This window comes from Podarcis pityusensis (assembly GCF_964106645.2).
Source record: "Podarcis pityusensis genome assembly, chromosome: 1".
NCBI classification, from domain to species: domain Eukaryota; kingdom Metazoa; phylum Chordata; class Lepidosauria; order Squamata; family Lacertidae; genus Podarcis; species Podarcis pityusensis.
Genome location: NC_138028.1, coordinates 138,565,561 through 138,591,255, shown reverse-complemented (window position 1 = coordinate 138,591,255; position 25,695 = coordinate 138,565,561). Strand labels below are relative to the sequence as shown.

The 25,695-nt window shown below is 42.9% G+C and overlaps 1 protein-coding gene across 2 annotated transcripts in view; it reads left to right on the top strand.

Moving 5' to 3' along the window:
• The window catches only part of CPS1 (carbamoyl-phosphate synthase 1), a 157,483-nt gene that overhangs the window by 64,070 nt on the left and 67,718 nt on the right, over nucleotides 1–25,695 (top strand). For both annotated transcript variants that reach the window (XM_081015519.1, XM_081015518.1), the window contains 2 exons: nucleotides 4,289–4,465; nucleotides 7,249–7,367. In XM_081015519.1, the coding sequence (XP_080871645.1) occupies nucleotides 4,289–4,465; nucleotides 7,249–7,367 (296 nt within the window). The remainder of the gene's footprint in view (nucleotides 1–4,288; nucleotides 4,466–7,248; nucleotides 7,368–25,695) is intronic.

The window sequence follows — 25,695 nt, the reverse complement described above, 5'->3', positions numbered from 1 at the left end:
TGGTATGACAAGGTTAAAGCAAATAAGGCCTTTAAGAACCATATTGTCAGAAAATCACTGTTTAATGTCTGGACAAAATATAAAGACTTGCTGGAAAATAAAACACCAAGGTGGCTTTCACCTTTGGAAGCTAAGGCCCGAAAAAGACCCAATATGGAGGCTAAATGGCCAAAATATTGGGAAATACTAGAAAAGGATGGAGATAATTGGAAATTGCAGAGTTTGGAGAAAATGAAAGACAAAGTGCGAGACTGGTTACATTACGCTCAGATTAAAGAAGTTTTTAAAAATGATAAGAAACTAGGGTTCCAGGTGGAGAAATCGAAACTAGAAACAGAATTGTTAGAACCAAAGATTAAGGTACTTTCAAGGATGTATAACTTGCTGTTAAAATGGAATACACAAGATGAAACGGTTAAATCAGCTATGATAAGGTGGGCACAGGACATTGGGTATAATATCATGTTTGAGGACTGGGAAAGGTTGTGGAGTAATGGATTGAAATTTACTGCATGTAACGCTTTGAAAGAAAATGTAATGAAAATGATTTATAGATGGTATATGACCCCAGTCAAACTTGCAAAAATTTACCACCTGTCTGATAATAAGTGTTGGAAATGTAAAGAGTGTGAGGGAACGTTCTTCCACCTCTGGTGGACTTGCCCTAAAGTGAAGGCGTTCTGGGAAATGATTTATAATGAATTGAAAAAGGTATTTAAATATACCTTCACTAAGAAACCAGAGGCTTTCCTTTTGGGTATTGTCGGCCAAGGGGTGGTAAAGAAGGACCAGACATTTTTTATGTATGCAACAACAGCAGCAAGGATACTTCTCGCAAAACACTGGAAAACTCAAGATCTACCCACACTGGAAGAATGGCAGATGCAACTGATAGACTACATGGAACTGGCTGAAATGACCGGCAGAATTCGTGACCTGGGAGAAGAGAGGACTGAGGAGGACTGGAAGAAATTTAAGATTTATTTACAAAAATATTATAATGTGAGTGAATGCTAAATAAGATGCTAGACTAAAATAACTGAGCACCACTAAATTTAGAGGTTTTTAAGAAAATAAGTAAGATTGTGAAAATTTAACTCCTTTCGAGAACTATAAGATTATGAAACATAGAAGGGACATAATATTCTAAATAAGATGATAAATTGCTGACAAAATGTTATAACGATGAAAGTGGGAGCGGGAGATGTGAGGAAGTCCAAAGAAAATGTGAAACTATGTTAAGACAAATGTTATATTGTTTATTATGTTTATTTCTATTGTAAAACCCAATAAATTGTTTTAAAAAAAATAATATCTTATTTAACAATTTTTTTATACTGTTTGGTTAAAAGAAACCCGCTAAATATTTAACAAGAAAAGCAATTTCTCTAAGCAGTTATAGAACTCTTGAATAATTGTTTGTCCTAAAAATCACTATTTTGATCATTGTTGGGTTTCAAAACCTAAGGTTTGTAGCCATCTAAGCTATATTTGGGGTTGACCCGTGGAAATTAATGATCCTAAATTACCCACATCCATTCATTTTAATGGATCTTCTGTGAGTGTAACTTAGTTGGCGACGGGCCAGAGGCATGCGTATCGCGTGTGAGATGTTGTGTGAGCGACTTGTATCGTGCGCGTGCACAACGTCATGTGAGCCACTTTCCAACAACAACAACAATTTATTATTTCTACCCCGCCCATCTGGCTGGGTTTCCTCAGCCACTCTAGGTGGCTTCCAACTAAATATTAAAAACAATACAGCATCAAACATTAAAATCTTCCCTAAACAGGGCCGCCTTCAGTTGTCTTTTAAAAGTAAAATAGTCATTTATTGCCTTGACATCTGCTAGGAGGGCATTCCACAGGGCAGGCGCCACTACTGAGAAGGCCCTCTGCCTGGTTCCTTGTAACTTGGCTTCTCGCAGGGAGGGAACCGCCAGAAGGCCCTCGGCACTGGACCTCAGTGTCCGGGCAGAATGATATATATACACTTCTTTCTCATAAGCTCAAACAGCTTTACAGTGGATTAAATGTCACTTAAAAGAGCTTTCAACTCTAAAAACAAAAAGTTAACAAATCTATTCAAGCATCATCATCTGGCTTCTTTTCCTACCATAGCTGTGGTTGCTGTGGTTGTTAGCAGTGGAGGCTGTTCCATAGGGGAAATGGGGGAACTGCCCAACCAGTCTTGATTCCTCCAAGCTTACCTGCCTGCTGCAATGCCCAGAATTGAGCTAGCCAGGGCCCACATGGCTATTCTGGTTCAAATGCTATGGAAAAATAGAGCTGAGTGTCATCAGCATCCCCAAATGTCCTAAGGACCACTTTCAGCAGCTTCATATAGATATCAAATAGCTTTGGAAATAAAGGCGTGCCCTGCAGCAGCCCAAAGCATAACCACCAGAGGGCCTAAAAAGCACTCTTCTAGTGTTTGTCTCTGAACTTGGCCATGTGGATAGGATCCGACCCACTGTAGCACAATGCCCTCAGTTGGTGTCCCACAGAGCCGGTCCAGGAGGATACCATGGCCAGTGATATTGAAAGCAACAGAGAGGCTGAAGAGCAGGAGCAAGGTCACACTCCCCTTGGCCTGCTCTCATTGGGGCAACCAAGGGTCAGGGGCGGAGCAAGCCGACTGGGCGCCTGGGGTGGCGTGCGGGTCCTGCGCCCAGGGGCAGGGCAGGACGCTCTGCGGGGCCTCTGAGGAGTCTTGCCTGCCTCCTCCCACTCAGCCGCCCTACAGCTGAGGGGGAGGCAGCGGGCAGACCGTTTGGGCAGCGCCTAAGGAGAGATGTGTGACTTGGGCGTGCTGCAGGCCCCGCGGTGAGTGCCACCTGGCATTTTGTCACCCCCCTCAGTGGTGATACCCGAGACGGTCTCCCCGTACCGCACCCCCCCTTCCTCCACCCCTGCCAAGGGTGACCAAGTCCCATGCCCCAGATTGAACCCAGATTGGAATGGAGTTGGGCAGACTGTACCATCCATGATCTGGACTCTTTTTTGGTCCTCCATTTTATTACAGCTCTCTTACAGCTGCAGTAAGATGGATCCATGTTAAGGCAATTCACTTAATGAACATTTAAATAAACCTAAAATAATGCTTTCTAGGAACAGAAAAAGCTCACTGTTGCTTTCCAGTAAGGTTGAATTTTGATCAAGTGTCACTGGTGGAATCTACACACACATAAAAAAACACTGCGAAAATGCTTTTTAAAAAAATGTTTTGAAAAATACGTTGAATTTTGCATAGCTCATTGTGGCCATATAGTGTCACATTTGTATATTGCACTTTACAACACATTTATAACGTTTTATTTGCAGCTGTGTAGATGAGTCAAATGAATATGCAAAACATTTTTTAGCATTATCAACAATACATCTCCAGAAAATTTTAGGAAACAGACAGATTTTGCTGATATATGCATGGTTCCACTGATGTATAAGATTTTGTTGCGGCGAGCTCCTTTTTAGCTTTAGGGGTCAGGGAATGTACAGTTGAGGATTAAAAAGCAAGGCAATTTATGCATAGTCTGCTGTGATTTTAATTATTTCAGTACTGTTTTTTTTAAAATGTTTGGACTGTTTCATTTGGGTTTGTAAGCTGCCTCAACCAGAGAATGAGTAAGGATATGTATAATTGAATGAATACAGCATGCAACATGCAGAAGAGACAGGAGTACAGTTGACAGTGGAGCTGCTCTTTTGTGCGTGGAAGTGTTTCGTTTATACATTAAACAGTGATCTACTTTTTAAAGCATGTGTAGGCACCTTTGGGCCTCCAGATGTCCCTGAACTACAACTCCCATCAATCTTGGACATTGACCCTTGCTTGCTGGCGGCTTATGGGAGTTGTGGTTCAGCAACATCTGGAGGCCCAAAGTTCCTCACACCTGTTTTAAAGCAAGGGTGGGTAAACTGTGGCCCTCCAGATGTTGTTGGAGTCCAACTCCCCTCAGCCCCAGCCACTGCAGCCAACAGTCTGCTTGATGGGGGTTGTAGTTTAGCAGCATCTGGAGAGCTGCAGGTTCCCCCATTCCTGTGACAAAAGGTAGACGTTCCATGGCTCCCTCTTGCGGCTTTACATCCTGCTGTGACCTCCTGTTGCACAGATTTCTTCTGTGCTCTGAACTCTTTTCCATGGAAGTTTCAGCCTGATGTTTTTCCTTATGGCATTCTTGTAGCGGGAGCCCAAATGGTCCTGCCTTGATGGAGGAGTCTGGGAAATTCTGGGGCAGAGAGATGGCATCTTCTGTGCAGACCAGTCAAATGAATTTCCTTACCGCAGGTTATGGCGATTGGGCGAACGTTTGAAGAGAGCTTTCAGAAGGCCTTAAGGATGTGCCACCCCTCCGTCGATGGCTTCGCAGCAAGTCTGCCAGTGAACCAAGAGTGGCCTGCCAACGTGGACCTCAGGAAAGAGCTGGCCGAAGCCTCCAGCACACGGGTGTTTGCTATGGCCAAGGTATTGTTGTAGAAAGATTGGATCTCATCTGCCCTGTAGATACTCCCCCCTCCCATCCTTACCCATGATTGGTGATTTTGCAGTGATCAGCTTACCTGATTATTACCAGCCAGTTTTTCCCATCAAATTACAAATTAAGAAAAGAGATCAGCACTTGGTGCTTCCGTGCCATGTGGTCCTTAAGTTTGGGGTGGTGGATAATAAGTACTGTTGGAGCAAAAATAGAAGTGCCTGGTGAGCCCTCTGACAAAATTACCTTGAAATTCTCTGTGGTGACATATCCCACCACATTGTTCTCTAATTTGTAAGAAAGAGGGTCATTGCCATAAGTAGTCATTGTGGCAGCCTTACATGAAATCTTCCCTATTAAGAGGTAGGATCTAATTGCTAATTTTCCATCACAGAAACATGCATTGGCAATCATTTCTCTCAGATTCCCTACTTTATTGCACAAGTATTTTTCTGGTCTCATTCCTAATATTCTTCAGTGTGAGAAGGGTAGATATTGATTATTCTAGAATACATAATTATATAAATCAGTATCTTAGTTCCTCAATCATCATCATCATCATCATCATCATCATCATCATCATCATCCACCTTTCTTCACTTGTTAAAATATAGTTCAGACAGCTGGCAGTGTGCTGATCAGTAGTCCCTAAACATTGTTCTGACACCTGGAGCATGAACAATCTATCCCTAGATTGTCCTGTCAAAAGTCCTGTCAAAAGTCCTTATTTAAACCTCCATTCCCCTCCTCAAGAAGTGTCATTTATTTTTGTTGGATTGAAAAGTATTATGACTATTTGCATTTGAAAACCAAATGCAATGAAGAAATCCAGGCAAGGACCCCTTGAGTCTGTATCCAGAAAGGCCGAGCAGTGCTGCTTGAAGTAGCAGTTCAAGGGGGAGGCAAAGCACCCAAGGCTCACGCCAAAGAGATTGTGCAGGGCTGCCTGGCACATATTTTCAGCAAACCATATAACCACAAACAAACTGTTTCTTAGTCCATGAATTGCACCTGCCTTCTCAACTATGGAGACTAATGTTGGACAAAAGACGTTTGGTATACAGTGGTGCCCCGCAAGACGAATGCCTCGCAAGACGAAAAACTCGCTAGACAAAAGAGTTTTCCGTTTTTTGAGTCGTCCCGCAAGACGAATTTCCCTATGGGCTTGCTTTGCAAGACGAAACGTCTTGCGAGTTCTTGCGAGTTTGTTTCCTTTTTCTGAAAGTCGCTAAGCTGTCAATAGCCGCTAAGCCGCTAATAGCCGCTAAGCTGCTAATAGCCGTGCTTCGCAAGACTAAAAAACCGCAAGACGAAGAGACTCGCGGAACGGATTAATTTCGTCTTGCGAGGCACCACTGTAAATGATTTTCTTTACTTCAGAAGGAAACTGAAGCCTGCATTAAGTATAGAAACCTTCATCTGAATAAACATACCAATGTCAGCTGCAGGTATCAAGAGGAATGTTGTAAATATTCTACAATAGATAATAAGGTTCTACAGAGCCCTGTGCAAATATAGCAGCAGGGTTTTCAAACTTTCTGTTTGCAAGGAGACTCCTCTGCCAACCCACTGACTAGGAGAATCCCTGCATGCTCTACTACAGAATGGCAGAGGAACCAATCAGGGAATAGCTGAGGGAAGCTCTTGAGCATTCATAGGCAAACTCGGCCCTCCAGATGTTTTGGGACTACAACTCCCACCATCCCTAGGTAACAGGACCTGTGGTCAGGGATGATGGGAATTCTAGTCCCAAAACATCTATAGGGCCGAGTTTGCCAATGCGTGCTCTTGAGCTTTGGGAACAAGAGAAATGTGTAATCTGACCCCGTATGGCCTGAAGGCACAGGAGGCAACCTCCTTGTTCAGCAAGCCCAGGACTAGAATCCTAGAACTGTAGAGTTGGAGGGGACCTGGAGGGTTACTTAGTCCAACCCCCTGCTATGCAGGAATCTTCTGCCCAGTGTGGGACTTGAATCCATGATCCTGAGATCAAGAGTCTCATGCTCTACCACCTGAGCTATCTGCCCTGTCAGTGTCTGAATGGAGAGACCGCCTGGGAACACCAGGACCACGGCTTTGGCTTCTGTGGTGGAAGAAAGGCAAAACATAAATGTAAGAAGAAAAATTAAATAATCTCTGGCCAAGTATGGAGACGCTCACTTAGAGCTGACTCTGTTGAAGCTTAGAGAGAATCCCTTCGCATTATTTTTTAATCCCCTCTGAGACCCTGTAACTGGTAAAAGCGATGCCCAAGCCCACGCCTGGCTCTGCATACAGTCATGTGGACTTGTGTGTAGCTTCCCACTTTCAAAATAATTCATAGGGGACTGTAAACAGTTTGTTCTGGTGTCCAGGACAACCGCAATTTCAAAGAGGCACTCAAAAGTGGTATCTGAAGAAGTGTGCATGCACATGAAAGCTCATACCAATAACAAGCTTAGTTGGTCTCTAAGGTGCTACTAGAAGGATTTTTTTTTATTTTGTTTCAACTATGGCAGACCCACACGGCTACCTACCTGTAACTCAAAAGGATGTTAAGCATAAAAGTGTTTTTCAGTAAGTGAAAACAACAGCAAAATTCAGAGCATTGTTTTAGTTTGTGGCTTACAGAGCCCATCCAAACTGCTGTTGGAAGCCACACTCCTTTAGCCCCTTCTCAGATGGGCCCAAGGTGGAGAATATACCTAGCATATATTTTCAACTAATCATATACTCATGAACAAACCAGTTCTTTGTCCATGAACTGTGACTGATCAATACCTCTTTCCGGCAGGCCTTGAATGACAACAACCCTGTAGACTATATCCATAAACTTACAGCCATTGATAAATGGTTCATCTATAAAATGCATAATATTGTGAAAATGGAGAAGAGCTTGAAAAGTCTTAATAGGTAAGACTGGCAAATTCCTTTCTCTTAAAGCTCACTTAGCATATTATTCACATGCTTATCCCAACTTTTCAGTGCTTGCTTCACCATATGCATATGCAGATGCAACAAAGGTTTCCCTACTCATACTCATTTTTTTAAATGTTTGAACTAGCAAGATACGCACCAGTGCTGGGCATGTATACCAGAATAAGGTAATAGAGGCAGTCTGTAGCTTTGAAGATAGTCTGAGTTACATCCTGTCTCTTCCCAGCTTGCTGTTCCCTATCTTTCCATCCCCCTTGGCACCAATTTCTTTCCTCCTCCTGCCTCACCTTCTGCTTCATTTCCTCCACTGCCTCGTCTGAACTCTGGCTTGCATTCATTTGTGTTCTCAGACAGTACCTGCGCTGGCCACCAGGGCAGATCTTAGGGTTGGCATCATTGGGCACTGGTTGAGGTCTGCACCTCAGGACGGACCCCAGTGTAGGTCCTCAGAATCTCCTGGACCTGCTTCTCCTCTTCTTCTTTGTTATGTTGCAGCAGCACCCCCCACTTCTCTTGCCCTCACCATCCAGGCAGTCTCTCTCCCCCCCCCCCCCAAATCTGGAACTTACCCTGTTGGTTCTTTATATCCACATTCTTTCTGAACCTATTCCTTGTTTCCGTGTCAGCCTTTGCACCTTTATTTAGGGTGAACCGTGTTGGTTGCTAACAAGCAAATAGGTTTGAGATGCACTGTGAATGGGTAAAATGAATACTTTGAAGGTTTTGCAAAATGAAAAATGGGGGAAGTAAATATGTTTAATAAATAATACCATCACACATGCCAATCTAATAAATATTTATTGCTTGTAGCCATAGGCCATTGCAAATATAGTAAAATGCCTATTAGCACAGACATAAAACATGGATACATTCCATTTAAAATCCAATCAAAATTAAAATAAATTTTAAAACTTCCTGGGATTACTCTTAGATTTAGCTTGCTCAAATTATAAAAAGCCACTTTTACAAACCATTGAACATTTGGTTCAAGATTCTCACTCGGATTTTCTTCACTTCAGTTGCAAACTGTGCAGCTTAATAGGATATATACTTATATTCGTCAGATAAAAAATAATACTGAATTGCCCCATCCGCCACATTGTGACACAAGGTAAGATAGCCTTTTCCTTCTAAGACAGCCATACAGTGGGCAGTGCAATAAATAATGTACTAAATTGTTAGCGCACCTCTGGAAATGGTTGTATTATCTCTTTCTTATAGGGATAGGATGGCACCTGTCATTCGAAGAAGCAGATGGCATCTGTTGAGATCTTACCGTATTGGCCCGAATATAAGCCTCACCCGCAAATAAGCCGCATCTTTAAAATTCAAGGCTTCTTGGGGGGGGGGAGTGCAGCTTATATTCGGGCCAATATGGTAATTCTGTGAATGCTGTTCTCACTTGTGTATAGGTAACATTAGACAAATACCTTGGAATTCAGTTGTCTTTTTTAATGGCAGCCTACCACTGAATATTATCAATCCCTTCCGTATCAGGAGATAAGCGGACTTTCCCAATCTGCTGATTAAAAATGGGTTGAAAGCCAAGCATGGCCACATACTCTGTAGGAAAAGAATACAGATTCATTTCGTCCTGGTAGATTTTCACCCATTCCTGCCAATCTCAGTTGTTCATGCCAACACTTCTCTGGGAGTCTCAAGTCGGCCATTTAATGGAGCCTGCACCGACACCGGACCATGCTTTTGTTAACTCGCAATTCAGTAGAGGGCAAACCTTTCTCTGCCCTCAGCAAACCTGCTGGTGTACCTGGATATCAAGCAAGTAATTGCCTTAAGAACCCATTTTGGAGTTTTTCCAATGACGTGACATTGCCGTCACCCTAGTCCTCAGGCTCATAGCACATTTGGGTGAATGCTTTCCTAAGAAATATTTTTAGAACAGCCTGTGGCATTTGGCTGCCTTTAGTTCTGGATACCATTTTGACAGCTTCACAAAGTGTTTCCCACTGAAGTGTGTCCTTAAAGGCACTATGCTATTCATTGGGATGGCCATCCATTGTCCACTTGTGCTTTCTGTGTCCTTTCTTGTTTTTTTTTTTAACTTTGGAGTAATTATTGCTGAGATGCTCTTTATTGCAAAAAGATCTGAACAGTTATAATGAGATCCATAGTCAGAACCTTTCACTCCTGAAAGCCGGATGAAGGAAGAACTACAGGAGTGGCTGTTCAAGAATAACAATGAATTAAAGTGATTGAATGTTCTTCTTTGGTTCAGGGAACGGGAGTTACAGTCAGAAGCAGAAATCTCCTCAAAAATGGAGACACACCCCATTTTAAAAAACCCTGCCTTTGATTAGCATTAACCACATGGAGCTTCTGATTAAGATCACTGTCAGCAGATTCGTAGCTTTCTGAACCAAATGTTTATCATACAACTGTGGGAAGGAAAATTTAACTTTCTTTTAAAAAATGATAATTTTCTGGGAATGAAGAGCTCTCCTTAGGATGGAGAGAAATGAGCAGTGATGGTTGCTGCATCCCCACTTGCTCCTTCTCCTCCCCACCAGCCTTTTGAAATCTTAGTCCCAGCTAGGGATGTTGGAGAATTCCAACAAAAACAGAAAAGAAAGTGGAAATTTGTGTAGTTTGTGTTTGCCTGTGGTCAGGAATGGAAATCACAGAAGCAAATAGCCACATAACCTACATAGCACACTTTCTATTAAAGGCAGAGAGGCAAATAAGGCTGCTGTGTCTCTTCAGTCCGTGCTGGGCTTTTCTCCCCATTGTCAAGCACCAAGGATGTGAGTTGGATAGCTCTTTGCAGAGTTTTCGGCTGCTGTGTGTACTGTGCATGTACTCATTACTCAAGGTGATATAGACATTTTATGAATAAATATTAGAACCTTAAGGTGCGATGCCCTTTCTGCTTCCTTCACATCTGTGTTTTGGTGTACTGTTTAAATACGTACCAGAATAGAACATTCTGGACCTGATGGAACCTTAGGCAAATCATGGGTGGAATCTGAAGCAGCCCTAAGGAGAGACCTCCATCAGTTCAATCATTTCTGCTTGCCTGATGGAAGGATCTCCCCTCTCCTTCCCCCACATGCTGTTCTGGGGGGTTCTCCCGCTGCCCCAGAGCCATTTTTCTGTGTGGGGACACATAGAGGGAGGGAAGCTATTTTGTGCCAGTGGGGTTTGTTCTGGCTCCTGCTTGTGCAATTATTTAGTTGAAAGTGTGTGTGTGTGTGTGTGTGTGTGTGTGTGTGTGTGTGTGTTTGAAAAGGTAGAGTGAAGATAAGTGTATGGGAAACAATCAAAGCAGGTATCTGGGCTGTATTTCTTTTCCCTTTAAATATTATATAATGTTCAATTGTTTGCTCTCACAAGTCAGTTAATTTAATTGCTTATATGCTGAGTCCTATAGAGACTTTAGTGACATTGATGGAATTGTTGCTTTTTCTGGAAATGGTCATGACTGGCTTTGACCCACTGGAGAGCAAAGGTCAGAAGCAGCACTAATTTGCATAAAGGTGCATTCATTTGTATGTGCAGAATTGGAGGCTTCTGACCTTCTTTTAGTGCAAAATTCCAGCAGTCAATCTCCCCACTTTTTATGCCATAATATGCCCATATATCCAGTATGACTCACTTCTCTCCTCTCTTCAGAAAGCTATGATCGTGGAGGCATTTCACTCTATTATGTGACTGTATAAAACAAAGTGCAACCGACGGCAGTAAATTGAGGACCAAGGCTGTTTATTGGTCTCCATCCTTTGCTGACGTGGGCATTCTCTTTGTATTTTATGAGGCCCAGAGAGCCTCGTTGATGAATTAGTGCCTAAAACAGTAGTCCGTTTTTCCTTCGTGATGCTTATGGCTCTCTGAGGTTCAGCCACAAGAGGGTGCCAGAAACTCACAATACATGGAAGTGCTGTTCAGGGAAGTAGCTTGGCAGAAAGCTTCCAGTTATTGTTATGAAAAAGGCTTTCAGCTAATCTTTCTTCTGTTGCTCCTTTGACAATCGGTAAATTTTTAATTATGTAGTTCTTATTTCACCCAGAAAGTCAGCTGCAGTTTTAGTGCCTATGGAAGGAGGGGAGAAAGTTTGCAGTAGGTTATTTACTGTTTCACATATAATCATAGAATTGTACTGTTGGACGGGTCCCCCAAGGGTTATCTAGTCCAACCCCTTGCAATGCTCAGCTAAAGCATCCATGACAGATGACCACCCATCCTCTGCTTGAAAGCCTCCAATGAAGGAGAGCTCACCACCTTCCAAGGGAGTCCGTTCCACTGCCAAATAGCTCTTAATGTCTCTGATGTTTAATGTCTGATGTTTCTGATGTTTAGTCGGAATCTTTTTTCTTGTAACTTGAATCCATTGCTTCAGGTCCTACCCTCTGGAGCCGGAAAAAAGGAAGCTTGCTCCATCTTCTATGATTCTATGATCTTTCATGTGACAGCCTTTTAGATATTTGAAGATGGCTGTCATATCTCCTCTCAGTCTCCTCTTTTCCAGGCTAAACATGCCCAGCTCCCTCAACCGTTCTTCATAAGGCTTGGTTTCCAGACCCTTGTTCATCTTGGTCACATGTTCCAGCTCGTCAATACCCTTCTTAAACTGTGGTGCCCAGAAGTGGACACAGTACTTGAGGTCTAACCAAGGCAGAATAGAATGGTACTATTACTTCCCTTGATCTGGAGTAACTTCGAATCTATCTTCCATGTCATGATTTATTATCTTTCTGATTTCACTTATGCATTCATAGTTACTGTGGTTGAAATGAGCCAGAATTTCCCACCATTTGCATTGAGTCCATTTGCATTGCATTTGTTCAGACTGCTAAGAAATTCAAGCTATTTTACTATGTATGGATTTGTGTAGTACCTTTTCTTTTAAGGCACATGAGAGTTGACTCTCATGAAAGGATCGTGGATATTTTCACAGATCCAACTTAATTGGTTGTTTATGGACATAAATCAGAACATAATTAAGAATTGGAAGGGATAATTCTTTGAATTTTGCGATGTGTATTTTACAGGGGAAATACTTACAACATGCATATTTTAATGGTGAAATAGAATGGGTCATGTGTATTTATGGGGGTGAGTAAAGTGTGTATGGTATGCATATAAAACACATATTTCATGCAAAATGCATATTGAATAAAATATGTGCAATTTCAGTGCAAGTTTTTCAAACAGTTTTTTTATAAAAAATTCTGCAGAAGGTTGGACAGAACTGATCTATGTCTGAAAGCACGTGAAGCTGGCATGGAGTGGAAATGAGGCTGATCTGTCCCTCTCTAAGTTAGGGAAGAGTTGTGATAGTATTTCACGTGTGTCTCATGGCACTGATTTAACAGATGCACATGTGTGTGCACATACCAAAACGTGTGCTTTTACGCATTTCATAGTTCAAACAACAATTGTTCTTACTAAGACCTCTCTAGGTGAAAGGCCTTCGTCCTGGAGAGAAAAACTTCTCTTCAAGCTTGCAGTTTTCCACTTCAGGGAGATTCAGGTCTTGCTAGTAGAGGATGGGGCCAGAAATCTGTTCAATTCACATTTTTAATGTGAACCTACATGGTTCATGTTTCCCAAGTGAACTGAAACATTGCTGTCCTTCAAAATGTGGACATCTCTGAATTTTGTGACATAGTCTTCCAACCAAAAGAACGCTTACAAAAAGAGAACGAGCCTGCGTTAGGTAAAAGTGCACAGAATAATGCTTGTATTGGTGATAATGAGGTACAGAGTGCACTTTATTTGGGGAAATAGTTAGCACAAAATGCACATATTTCTTTAAATGCACTCAAGTTGTCCATGAATGTTCACAGAATCATAGAATTCATAGAATCATAGAAATGTAGAGTTGGAAGGGTCTCCTGAGGGTCATCTTGTGGAACCCCCTGCAATGAAGGAACTGCAGGGCAGCAGTTGAAGAAGGAGCAAAAAGGGTTTTCTTGTGTGTGTGTGTTTCTTTGTGGCTGATTAGCTGCTCTCCCTGTGCAAAGGTCAGAGGGGGCAGGGTTTCTGTTGAGGCAGGTGATTAGCTGTGGGAGGAGCTTATCAGAGCTTGCAGAGCAGTGGCAGTTCGATCCATCTTTTAGATTTAGGGGAGCTAGTCTCAAACGTTTGTTGGGGGAGACCTAGGTGTTTTTTTGTGGGGGGAGTTATTTGTCCTGTCTTCATGCTTTTTATGATGGAGGACCACTGTAGCCACCCCCAATGACACGTTCTCAAGATGGAGGGGGAGGGAACAGCTGCAGTCGCCTGCGGTTCCTGCGCAATGTTTGCCATCTTGCCAAAGGTTGCAGGCAGCTTTACCTGCAGCAATTGCATGTTGATTGCCCTCTTAAAAGACAAAGTCCAGCAACTGGAGGAACGTGTAGCTACGCTCCAAAGAATTAGAGAGCTGGAGCTCTTCTTGGAAGCAACAGAGCACACCGTCTCCACCAAGGAGGAGACAGGGGACTCCCCTGAGAAGGAGGCTAGTTCACCAACACAGGAGCCAGATATATGGAGAAACGTGACTCAAAGAAGTAGGAGGCCCAGGGTTCGCTCTGATTGTTTAGAAATACACAATCGCTTTGAGGTCCTCTCCCCTAGCATGGAAGACGAAGAGCAGACTCCATTTGAGGATCTCTCCCTCATTACAGTCGATCAGGTATATGAAGACGAGCAGCAAAGTCAGTCCTCAGGGAATGTGCAGGCGACCTTGGAACGGACAGCTCACGGAAGAACCCTGACCAAACCTAAGAGGAGGTGTGTAGTGGTGATAGGGGATTCCCTACTGAGGGGAACAGAAGCAGTGATCTGTGGGCCTGACAAGATGTCTCGGGAAGTGTGCTGTCTCCCCGGGGCTAAGATCCAAGATGTAACTGAACGACTGCAAGGAATCATAAAACCCACTGACAAATACCCCTTCCTCTTGGTTCATGTGGGAACCAGTGACCTGCAAGCAATAGCCTCCAGAAGATCAAAAGAGACTACGAGGCTCTGGGCAGGAAATTGAAGCAATTAAATGCACAAATTGTCATCACATCTGTCCTCCCAGTTGAACGACGTGGCCCAGGGAGAGAGGGGAAAATAGTGGAAGTGAACAGCTGGCTTCGCAAATGGTGTAAACAGGAACGGTTTGGATTCTTAGATCACGGACTGCAGTTTCTTGAAGATGGACTTCTGGCAAGCGATGGGCTGCACCTCACAACGGTTGGGAGGAAGGTTTTTGCCAAAAATCTCAGAAACCTCATCAGGAGGGCTTTAAACTGACTAATGTGGGGGAGGAAGACAGTGCTCCTGAAGGTAGGAGTCTATCAATTGATGAAGATGATCATCCAATTGTCATAGACCAAATGGAGCAAACAGCACGCAGACCTAGTGGTGGGAGGAAAAAATCCTTAAATAAGAGACACGGGGGAATGATTAATGGACTTCAATGTCTGTACACTAATGCGCAAAGCACGGGAAATAAACAAGATGAGCTTGAGCTCTTGGTACAGCAAACTAAACATGACATAATAGGCATCACTGAAACCTGGTGGGATAAGTCCCACGATTGGAATGTAATAATGGAGGGATACAATCTATTTCAGAGAAACAGACCAGACAAGAAAGGAGGAGGAGTGGCGTTATATGTCAGGGATGTGTATACCTGTGAAGAGATCCAAGATTTAGAACCTCAAAGTCAAAGTGAGAGCATTTGGGTCAAAATTAAGGGAGAGAAGAATAACAGTGACCTCATTGTGGGAGTTTACTATAGATCCCCAAGCCAAACGGAGGACATAGATGATGCCTTCCTGGAACAGATGGCCAAGCATGCAAAAGGAAGGGAGATAGTAGTAATGGGGGACTTCAATTACCCGGATATTTGTTGGATGTCAAACTCAGCCAAGAGCATAAGGTCAAACAGATTCCTCACTGGCCTTGCAGACAACTTCATTGTCCAGAAAGTGGGAGAAGCAACAAGAGGAACAGCCATTTTAGATCTGGTCCTAACCAATGTTGATGACCTGGTTAGTGGGGTAGAAGTGGAAGGATCATTAGGCGCGAGTGATCATGCTCTTCTGAAGTTTACTATACAGCGGAAAGGAGCAGCCAAGCATACTAGGACTCAATTTCTTGACTTTAAGAAAGCCGACTTCATAAAACTTAGGGAAGTGCTGGGTGAGATCCCATGGACAGTAATACTAAAAGGAAAGGGAGTTCATGATGGCTGGGAGTTTGTTAAGAGGGAGATATTAAAAGCACAACTTCAGGCAATACCAATGAGACGGAAACATGGAAGGTGCCTAAAGAAGCCAGGGTGGCTATCTAAAGAACTTTTAACTGAGTTAAGATTAAAAAAGGATGTGTACAAAAAATGGAAAAGGGGGGAACCACCAAAGAGGAATTCAAACAAATAGCCAGCACGTGTAGACACAAAGTCAGAAAAGCTAAAGCACAGAATGAACTCAGGCTTGCTAGAGAGGTTAAAAGCAACAAAAAAGGCTTTTATGGGTATGTTCGTAGCAAAAGGAAGAACAAAGAAACAGTGGGGTCACTCAGAGGAGAAGATGGTGAAATGCAAACAGGGGACACAGAAAGGGCTGAACTCCTCAATGCCTTCTTTGCCTCAGTCTTCTCTGATAAAGAAAACAATGCCCGACCTGAAGAATTTGGAGCAAATGATTCAGCAGAGGAAACACAGCCCAGAATAACTAAGGAGATAGTACAAGAATACTTGGCTAGTTTAGATGTATTCAAGTCTCCAGGGCCAGATGAACTGCATCCAAGAGTATTAAAAGAACTGGCAGATGTGATCTCAGAACCACTGGCAGTCATCTTTGAGAATTCCTGGAGAACAGGCGAAGTCCCGGCAGACTGGAGGAGGGCAAATGTTGTCCCTATTTTCAAAAAGGGGAAAAGAGAGGACCCAAATAATTACCGCCCAGTCAGTCTGACATCAATACCAGGGAAGATTCTGGAGCAGATCATTAAGCAAACAGTCTGTGAGCACCTAGAAAGGAATTCTGTGATCACCAATAGTCAGCATGGATTTCTGAAAAATAAGTCATGTCAGACTAACCTGATCTCGTTTTTTGACAGAATTACAAGCCTGGTAGATGAAGGGAACACAGTGGATGTAGCCTACCTTGATTTCAGCAAGGCATTTGACAAGGTGCCCCATGATATTCTTGTAAAGAAGCTGGTAAAATGCGGTCTTGACTATGCTACCACTCAGTGGATTTGTAACTGGCTGACTGACCGAACCCAAAGGGTGCTCATCAATGGTTCCTCTTCATCCTGGAGAAGAGTGACTAGTGGGGTGCCACAGGGTTCTGTCTTGGGCCCGGTCTTATTCAACATCTTTATCAACGACTTGGATGATGGACTCATGGGCATCCTGATCAAATTTGCAGATGACACCAAATTGGGAGGGGTGGCTAACACCCCAGAGGACAGGATCACACTTCAAAACGACCTTGACAGATTAGAGAACTGGGCAAAAACAAAGAAGATGAATTTTAACAGGGAGAAATGTAAAGTATTGCACTTGGGCAAAAAAAATGAGAGGCACAAATACAAGATGGGTGACACCTGGCTTGAGAGCAGTACATGTGAAAAGGATCTAGGAGTCTTGGTTGACCACAAACTTGACATGAGCCAACAGTGTGATGCGGCAGCTAAAAAAGCCAATGCAATTCTGGGCTGCATCAATAGGAGTATAGCATCTAGATCAAGGGAAGTAATAGTGCCACTGTATTCTGCTCCTCTGGTCAGATCTCACCTGGAGTACTGTGTCCAGTTCTGGGCACCACAGTTCAAGAAGGACACTGACAAACTGGAACGTGTCCAGAGGAGGGCAACCAAAATGGTCAACGGCCTGGAAACGATGCCTTATGAGGAACGGCTAAGGGAGCTGGGCATGTTTAGCCTGGAGAAGAGGAGGTTAAGGGGTGATATGATAGCCATGTTCAAATATATAAAAGGATGTCACATAGAGGAGGGAGAAAGGTTGTTTTCTGCTGCTCCAGAGAAGCGGACACGGAGCAATGGATCCAAACTACAAGAAAGAAGATTCCACCTAAACATTAGGAAGAACTTCCTGACAGTAAGAGCTGTTCGACAGTGGAATTTGCTGCCAAGGAGTGTGGTGGAGTCTCCTTTTTTGGAGGTCTTTAAGCAGAGGCTTGACAACCATATGTCAGGAGTGCTCTGATGGTGTTTCCTGCTTGGAAAGGGGGTTGGACTCGATGGCCCTTGTGGTCTCTTCCAACTCTATAATTCTATGATTCTATGATCTCAACATACTCTTTTAAAAGTGCACAAACTAACATGGAAATGGAGAGGGCTGAATTTAAGGTCAAGGAAAGAGAGAGAGAAGCCATGGTGCACACATTCACTTTCCGTAGTTTCCAGAGAACTGAGTCAGCGTGCGTCCTCTGCGTGTTCAGCACAGAATTCGAGGGATATTTATTGATTAATATCCCTGTCCTAAAGATTTTTTTTAAAAAAACAACATGCACTGATATCAGAGGGAATGTTAGGGAGGCAAGGGAATGAAAGTCAGGACAGAAACAGGCCCCATCTTGGTACTTCACACTAGTTTATATACTAATAGAAAATGATAATGTATTGTGACTTCAACTAAGGGTAGAGTCCTATATACCACATCAGGCAGCACTTCTAAATGATGGCCAGAGGAAAGTTAATGTCATGATAGAAATGGGATTTGGCACTTTTATGCTCCCCCTGAAGCCTGCAGTTTCCAATCACTGTTCCACACCCCCTGCCCCCTGTGTAGATTTTGTTCTACCTTCACTGTAAAACTGTTTCCAGCTTGAAAGTAACCAGCTGTGACACAAGCTTCACTTTAGATCCCTCAGCAATATTTAAATATGACCAAGCGCTCACTGGCAACTTCCCAGCTGCTTGCCATGCATCTCTGCTAGCTGCAAGGTGGCTCTTCTATTACCATTATTATTAATTGTTTGCATTATAAAAGTGCCTAGAGGGCCAGACATGAATTGTTCCGGTGGAACATAGAATCCTTTTGAAAAGCAGACGCTTAATTTGGCTTGATCTGTTAGACAGATAAATAGACTAGAGAGTGATTAAACCCTGTGAAATGAATTACATTTAGAAGAAGGAAATGCTGTGATTATTACCAATCCATAGTTCCTGCTATATCCATGATATACCCATATTTTCTCAGTTAACCGTCTGCAGCTCTTCACAGATTAGGATGGTCAGCTGGTGTTCCCTGGGCCAGATCCAGCCTTCTTCCAAGGCTAAGTTTTTCAATGCAATTGTATCTTTCCACCATTAGGCCAAAGTTTACTAAAGGTCTGGTAGAAAGTTTACTCTCCATTTCAAGCTGTTGGAAGGTTACACTATCTAGCTCAGTGTTTCCCAAACTTGGGTCTCCGGCTGTTGTTGCACTACAACTCCCATCATCCCTAGATACCAGGACCAATGGTCAGGGATGATGGGAATTGTAGTCCAAAAACAGCTGGAGACCCAAGTTTGAGAAACCCTGATCCAGTGTATATTTAGGGATGGAAAGATCAGTCTATTTCTGGTCCAGATCAAATTCACACTTGTTCAGTCAGAAGTCATTTCTGCATTGATTTGTGACTTTATACATTTTTGTATCAATGTTTTTATACACATTTTATCTCAATGCACACATTTCTGATTGTATTTTATCCCAAAATGCACTATTTTTTATTCATTTTGATATTTTTAAAATCTGAGATGTGTATTTCCCAATGCAGAGAAGTGCAAAATCCAAAGGATAATCATATTCTGTGTTTTAGGTGTGAATTAGGTCAGTTCACTTAGAAATGTGCCCCCAAAGAAATTATCTTCAAATCCTTGTGCATATTCCCAATTCTCCATCGGCGTCTGGGTTTAACAATGGATATATTGCTGAGTAATTGTCCCCCCGCCCCAGGGCTCCAGAGCAATAACCAATTCGCAGCCCCTATGGCCTGCTGGGTAATTCCATTTCCTTTTCTTCTGGCTTGGCAATAGTGGAAGCCAGGGCAGTACCCTGCAGAGGGGCAGATTTCACATGGAGCCCACCAACTGCTGATTGGTAATTTACTGGATTCAAATAATACAAAGGGGGCAAGGGAAAGAAATATTTCTTGCTTCACCGATACAGATAGCTTCTGTGATTGGACTATTCACTTCATCTCTGCTTTTTCTACTTCTCCTTAACTGTCCTGTAAATCATCCTGATTGCTCGATGGCAGGGGGTTAGTTGCTGCCATTGGTTTATGGAGGGGAGACTTAATGTACTTGTAATTCTTGTTAAAAGGCTTTGTACGGCTTCTGTACAAGCTGCTTGTAGCTGATGTTTCCACAGCCCTTTGTGAACCTGAACTCTTAGACCCTCCCTATAACTCACTTTATAAAGAAGGAAATTGTCCTTTTCTGAAGGAAATGTCAAGGATGGCCCTTCTCCTCTTTATGTTTGCATTAGGTATGGAATCTTTTGCTCAAAGATTAGAAGTAATAAAAGACTAAAAGGTATACCTGCAGGAGCCTGTGAACATAAGAGAGTTATGCTGGTGCCATTATTCTTCCAGCCTCAAAATCATTAAACTCTCATACAGTTATCATGGAAACGACAGGAAAGTGTAGCTGTGTCTCAGGGTGTGAAATAAATTATAGTAATTGGAGAATTTTCTGTTATGGTGACAACAGCAAAAAAGAGGTAGGGTTTATAAAAAAATATATTTTTATGCATGGGGAAACTGTAATGAAGTGTAGAAAAAAAAATGATTGTAAGGCGGCAAATAATAGTGAAGTACCTCCTGTGAATTGTCTTGCCCCAACCAAATGGAAAACACATACACACATTATTAAATTAATAGGGGAACTGTTCAGATTATGGTTACGTATGTTTTAGAATCTATGGTGCACCCTTACAGGAAGAAAAGCCCAGTAAAAACCTTTTCTTTATGAGTCCATTTGAAGTAGCTGGGAGGGGGAATGCTATGAATAGGAGGAACTCAGTGGTACGGATAGAGATGTAATCCAGCAGCTCCTAGAACACACTCATGTTAATACCACTTTAATGTCAGACTCTACGGTCGGCCGGTAGACTAATCAATAGATTCGAATCCTCTCTCTCCCCCCTCCCGGCTACTTCAAACAAACCTGTAAAGGAAATGTTTTGTAGAGGGCTTTCCTTCTTCTGAGGAAAGCATCCTTGGTTCCAAAGGTGCAAAAACAGCTGATCCTGCAAATGTGTTTCAGATATATATTTGCTCTGTGTCCAGGGACTTGAGCGGGAGGTGGCAGAGGTGACACAAAATCCATCTCCAGGTAAACAACTGAGACCAGCCATTTAAAACGGCGGCTTTCCTGAGAGATTTTGCACAGGCCTTGCTGTGCAGGTGAGGGGCAGAGGACCGCAAGGGCAAGGCCGTTGCTTTTAATTCACGCTTCCTTCATCTCTTCACTTTGCCGAACATTTATTGAAAAATAATTGTCGGTTGTATTTTTAAAAATAGGTATTTTGCTGTGTTAGTCTAGAGATATGAGAGGTACAAAACAAGGATGTTTCTGTGTTCATTCTATATTTTTGCATTTAGCAAACTCATGTTATATGTTATATATTAGGGTTGCACTAATGTTCGGAGGAAAAAACCCAAGAACTGCTCTAAGCTCTGGTGGATTTTCTCTGTCACTCTCCCATGTACTACGGGAGTGCAGGGAATCCTTCATTTCAGGCAGGGCAGTCCAAACCCTGAGGTGGAGGCAGACCCCCCTCCCTGCAGTCTTGTGTGCCCCACCAGCCTTTGGTAAGGGGGGAGTTCCAGCAGCAGTGAGGAGAGGGTCCGCCCCTGAGCAGCACCCTGGTACGTCTGTTGCCCAAATGACAGGCTGTATTCCGGCCAGCACTAGTCAGCAACAACCTCAGAAATGGGCTGGGTTATTCTTATTATTAATTATACTGGGGTGTTTTAGAGGTAGGGAGGGGGCAGAGCTGGCAGAGGGATGGACTAGATGACCATCAGGATTCTTTCCAACTCTACAATTCCATGATCATGTGATGGCAGTGAGCCTGCTCCAAATCTCTTTGAGGTGCCAGCCTGGGAGCTGCCACGGCAAAGAGGCATTTCCTTCTCCTCACCCTCTGATGTGGGTGCGGTGGTGGTTATGCTGCTCCAATAAACCCCTCATTGCTAGTCTCAGGTTTGGAATTTCACTTCTTCATTCCTAAGATGGCCCCTCTGGCTTTCATATGGCACAGGCCGAGCACATTGGAGAGAAGGCTAAGCTTAGAAATCTTTTCCCTGACATGCTAGATTTCCATATCCAGTGAAGGTTTTATAAAAGCTCTGCAATTTGGTCTGTTTTACATGTTTGCAAGCTAATAGGAATTATCCTTTTTCTTTTATTTCACCTGAAGAAAAGGAAAACATGGGAAGAAAGAATTACATAAGGACCCGAGTTAGATGGTTTTACAGTGGGCCTGCTCACTCAGTGTGTGTGTGTGTGTGAAATCTCAACCTAGTAAAAGTCACAAGTGCACAAGCACTCCCTTATGTTCGGTTTTGTTCAGACACTATTTCCCCATGTTGCTTTTTGATTTAAATTTAGGGGGGGAAACCACATTTTTATGCATGAGTAAGATTGTCCAAAGCATCAGTTGTCTTAAAATATAATAGCTAATCATGTTTCACTAACTCACAACATTAGGATATTTACCTAACTAAAATTAGCTCCATATTTGTCAATTATGAGTCATTGTCTAAAACCCAAATGCCATATGATAATTAATTGTAATGTGCACAACATATTATAGATCTAGATACTGAATCAGTCAACATGGGAGGCTGTTTGGGGGTGAGCACTTGCAACATCTTTTGATGCTTCTCTTCTGCATACACGTGAAAGACCCGTCATGATTCCCATGTACCACTTCCATTTTTCAAAAGGCATACAAATGTTGTGATCTATGCAGGCAGCACAGCCCTCCATAAATATGAGAAGCACAAAGCTTCTAGAACATTGGAAAATATCCCTGCGAGAGCTAGAGGGGCCCATTACACATTCAGGGCTCGTCATGCCGCTTTCGCCCAGGGAAGTTGGATCCTTACTGCTGAATTGGAGCAAACGTTAACCGGGTTTTCTATGGATTGACGTTTGCTCCAAGTCAGTGGCAAAAAGCAAGTTTTCCTGGGGAAGTATGATACGATACAGTACGATACTCTTTATTGTCATTGTCCCATGCAGAACAACAAAATTGAAAAATCTACATAAGACATTCAAAAACCAACAAGCCTGCTATCCCAGCTATCCCAACCTGGTTAGCCCCCTAAAAACTCTGATACCCCATTTTTAAATACAATATACTCCCATAGAGACTCCTTAAGGTAAAGGTAAAGGTACCCCTGCCCGTACGGGCCAGTCGTGACCGACTCTGGGGTTGCGCACCCATCTCGCTTAAGAGGCCGGGGGCCAGCACTGTCCAGAGACACTTCTGGGTCACGTGGCCAGCGTGACGAAGCTGCTCTGGCGAGCCAGCACCAGCGCAGCACACGGAAACGCCGTTTACCTTCCCGCTATAAAGCGGTACCTATTTATCTACTTGCACTTAGGGGTGCTTTCGAACTCCTAGGTGGGCAGGAGCTGGGACCGAAAGACGGGAGCTCACCCCGCCCCGGGGATTCGAACCGCCGACCATACGATTGGCAAGTCCTAGGCGCTGAGGTTTTACCCACAGCGCCACCCGCGTGGGTAAGAGACTCCTTACAATTTGTTTAAAACCAAAATCGCATTTGGGTAGAAACTGTTTCTCAGGCGGCTGGAACAAATGGAAAACCACTCGGACTCATGCTTTCTAGGCACAGGAAAAGTGAAATGCGGACAAGCCCTAAGCCAAGGTATTTATGTACCTTTGCAGAAACTTGCGGTATCTGAAAGCAGAGCATTGAGAAAAGCAGCCTTTTAATGTATTTTTGCCCCAAACTAGTGCATATTCAGCGTCATAGGGAGAGCAGGTTCCCATAAAGAGTGAAGTAATATCATGGAATTGCTTCCCCACCGAACTAAACAGAGAATGTTGTGTTGGAAACCCCTTCTTGCATGTAGGTCCCAGCTCTCCAGTACAGGAACAGAACTGTAAAAGTAGGTGGGGGCATTTGCATAGCTTTACCTCATTAACCATATTCATCCCTCTCAGGGTGTCTTTGCATGGTTTAGATGAAGGAAATGCAGCTGATGTGCTTCCTCTTTTTGTACTTCTGGATTAACATGCAAAAGAAGTCCATGTATAGTTCCCATGGTAAGACGTCCAGCTCTAGTTACAGATATGGGTCATAGATCTTACTGGGAAGTGTGGTGCATGTGAGTTCTCCCTTCACACTAGGGCTGAATTATATTACTGTTCCATAGTTTGGCTGTACTCCACTTTACCTGCCTTCCAATTTAACTTGAGCTCAGTTGATACAGCCTCCGTGTGTATATTGAATAGATTTGCCTCTCTCTCTCTCGTGTATGCATTTGTGTGTTTGGGGATCCTTGTGTCAGACCCCACTTTGTACTATGCATATGTGGTAGACTATTAGAATATACCAGTTTGCATATAAACTGTGCACATAGACTCTGTATGCACAGTCAGGGACCCGGGGGGGGGGGGGGGACAGGTCCACTGACTGTGTAGCCAAGCTTACACAGTTTGCACACACTTTAATGAAGGGATAGCAAACATTGTGCCCAACAGATTTTATTGAACTCTACTTCCCATCAGCTCCAGCCTGCATGACCAGTGGGAGCTGGAGTTTACCAACATTTGGAAGGCACCACAATAACGGCACCTCATCTGTTGCATGCAGGTGGGATCTCCAGCCGTAGCGCCACTCCCGTGTGGACTTTATAGATGCACATTAGTCACACGAATAGGAGAATTTTTAAAATACTTTTCAGAATTGGCCCAGGTACAGTTTTCAGTTCATAGATTTTCCCCTTCTAAGTTTACTTGTATGTACAAGCACACATTGATGAAAATGCCGCTCAAACAGAATCTTGTTCTGATCATGTGAATGCATCACAATTGCATCACAATCTGCACAGGCACTCAGGTGCATCAGTAACCTGCAAGATACAAAGGACATGACTGAAGACTAGCAATCTGTTCATGTGCAGTAATCTAAACAAAATATGAAATTAAAAATGGGAAAATTTCAGAAGTGCCACTTGGCACATAAGATCAGGTAACTTGGGACCCAAATATCTAGGGAGAACTTCAGCTGGGGAGAACTTTATAAGCGTCTAAACATAATACATTTTCGCAGAAGTGCAAAAAAAGCAAGTATTAAATGCCCTCAGAAGCATAATGTGAGATATTTATTTGCTGTTCTTTATATTACTCCCACAAATCACCAGTTCCGCCTTATTTATGTGCTGCTTGGCTCCAATGTATTATTTCAACTTCTTTAAATGTTTACGTGACCCAGACCTAAGAAGTTATAGCTATGTGTGCTGAAAGAGACGAGAGTGAGGATTGTTGTTGGTTTACATCTCCCACCATTTTAATGGGTCCTGACATATCCTGACAAGTCATCTTTTGAATGAGGTTCCTCTAGACGAAAGCAGTTATAACCTGTCTCCTTGAGGCAAGGAGACAAACAATATTTGCCCCGATCTCATTACTGTAATTGCAGCTTATTCTAGAGCTTGTGAAACGTCAGAACCAATCGAGTGAACCAACATGAGCCTCCAAAGAGCAAACTTGGCAGGAAGAAGAAAGGAGAGGGAATGCTCGCCCCCTGCTCCCCCCCCTTTCCTGTCAGCTATTCTAGTTTAAAAATCAAACTGGACTGATAAGCATTGAGCAACCTCAGTCCAACTGCCATTGTTCTGTGGTTTTTGTCTCTACATCCACACCCTGAGAACATTTGTAATACTGGAACCATGTTGCTCCGCCTCCTAATATATATGCCCTGAAATCACGTCATCATGCATATATTCCCACATTGACTACATTTTTGGCCCCTTCCCAAGGTTTTGTTTTTTTTAAAAATAATATTTATTAAAGTTTCAAAAAGATACATGAAAATACAAAATAAAGAAAAAAGTATAAAGAGAAACATACAAAATAAAACAATTAAAAACACATTAATTTTCCATAACCTATCTTCCTTGCACTTATTTCCCCGAACCTCCTCATACCTCCCTTCTTTGTATTCCAGTTCAGTTTGTTAGTTCAGCAAATCCTTACCATTAAACTTTTACCCAATTGTTAACTTTTTTTTTCATATCTCTTAAGGCATTACAGCTAAAAACCTCTTAGTTTCTATCCAACATCCTTCTAAGATTCCTTAATTTTGTAATA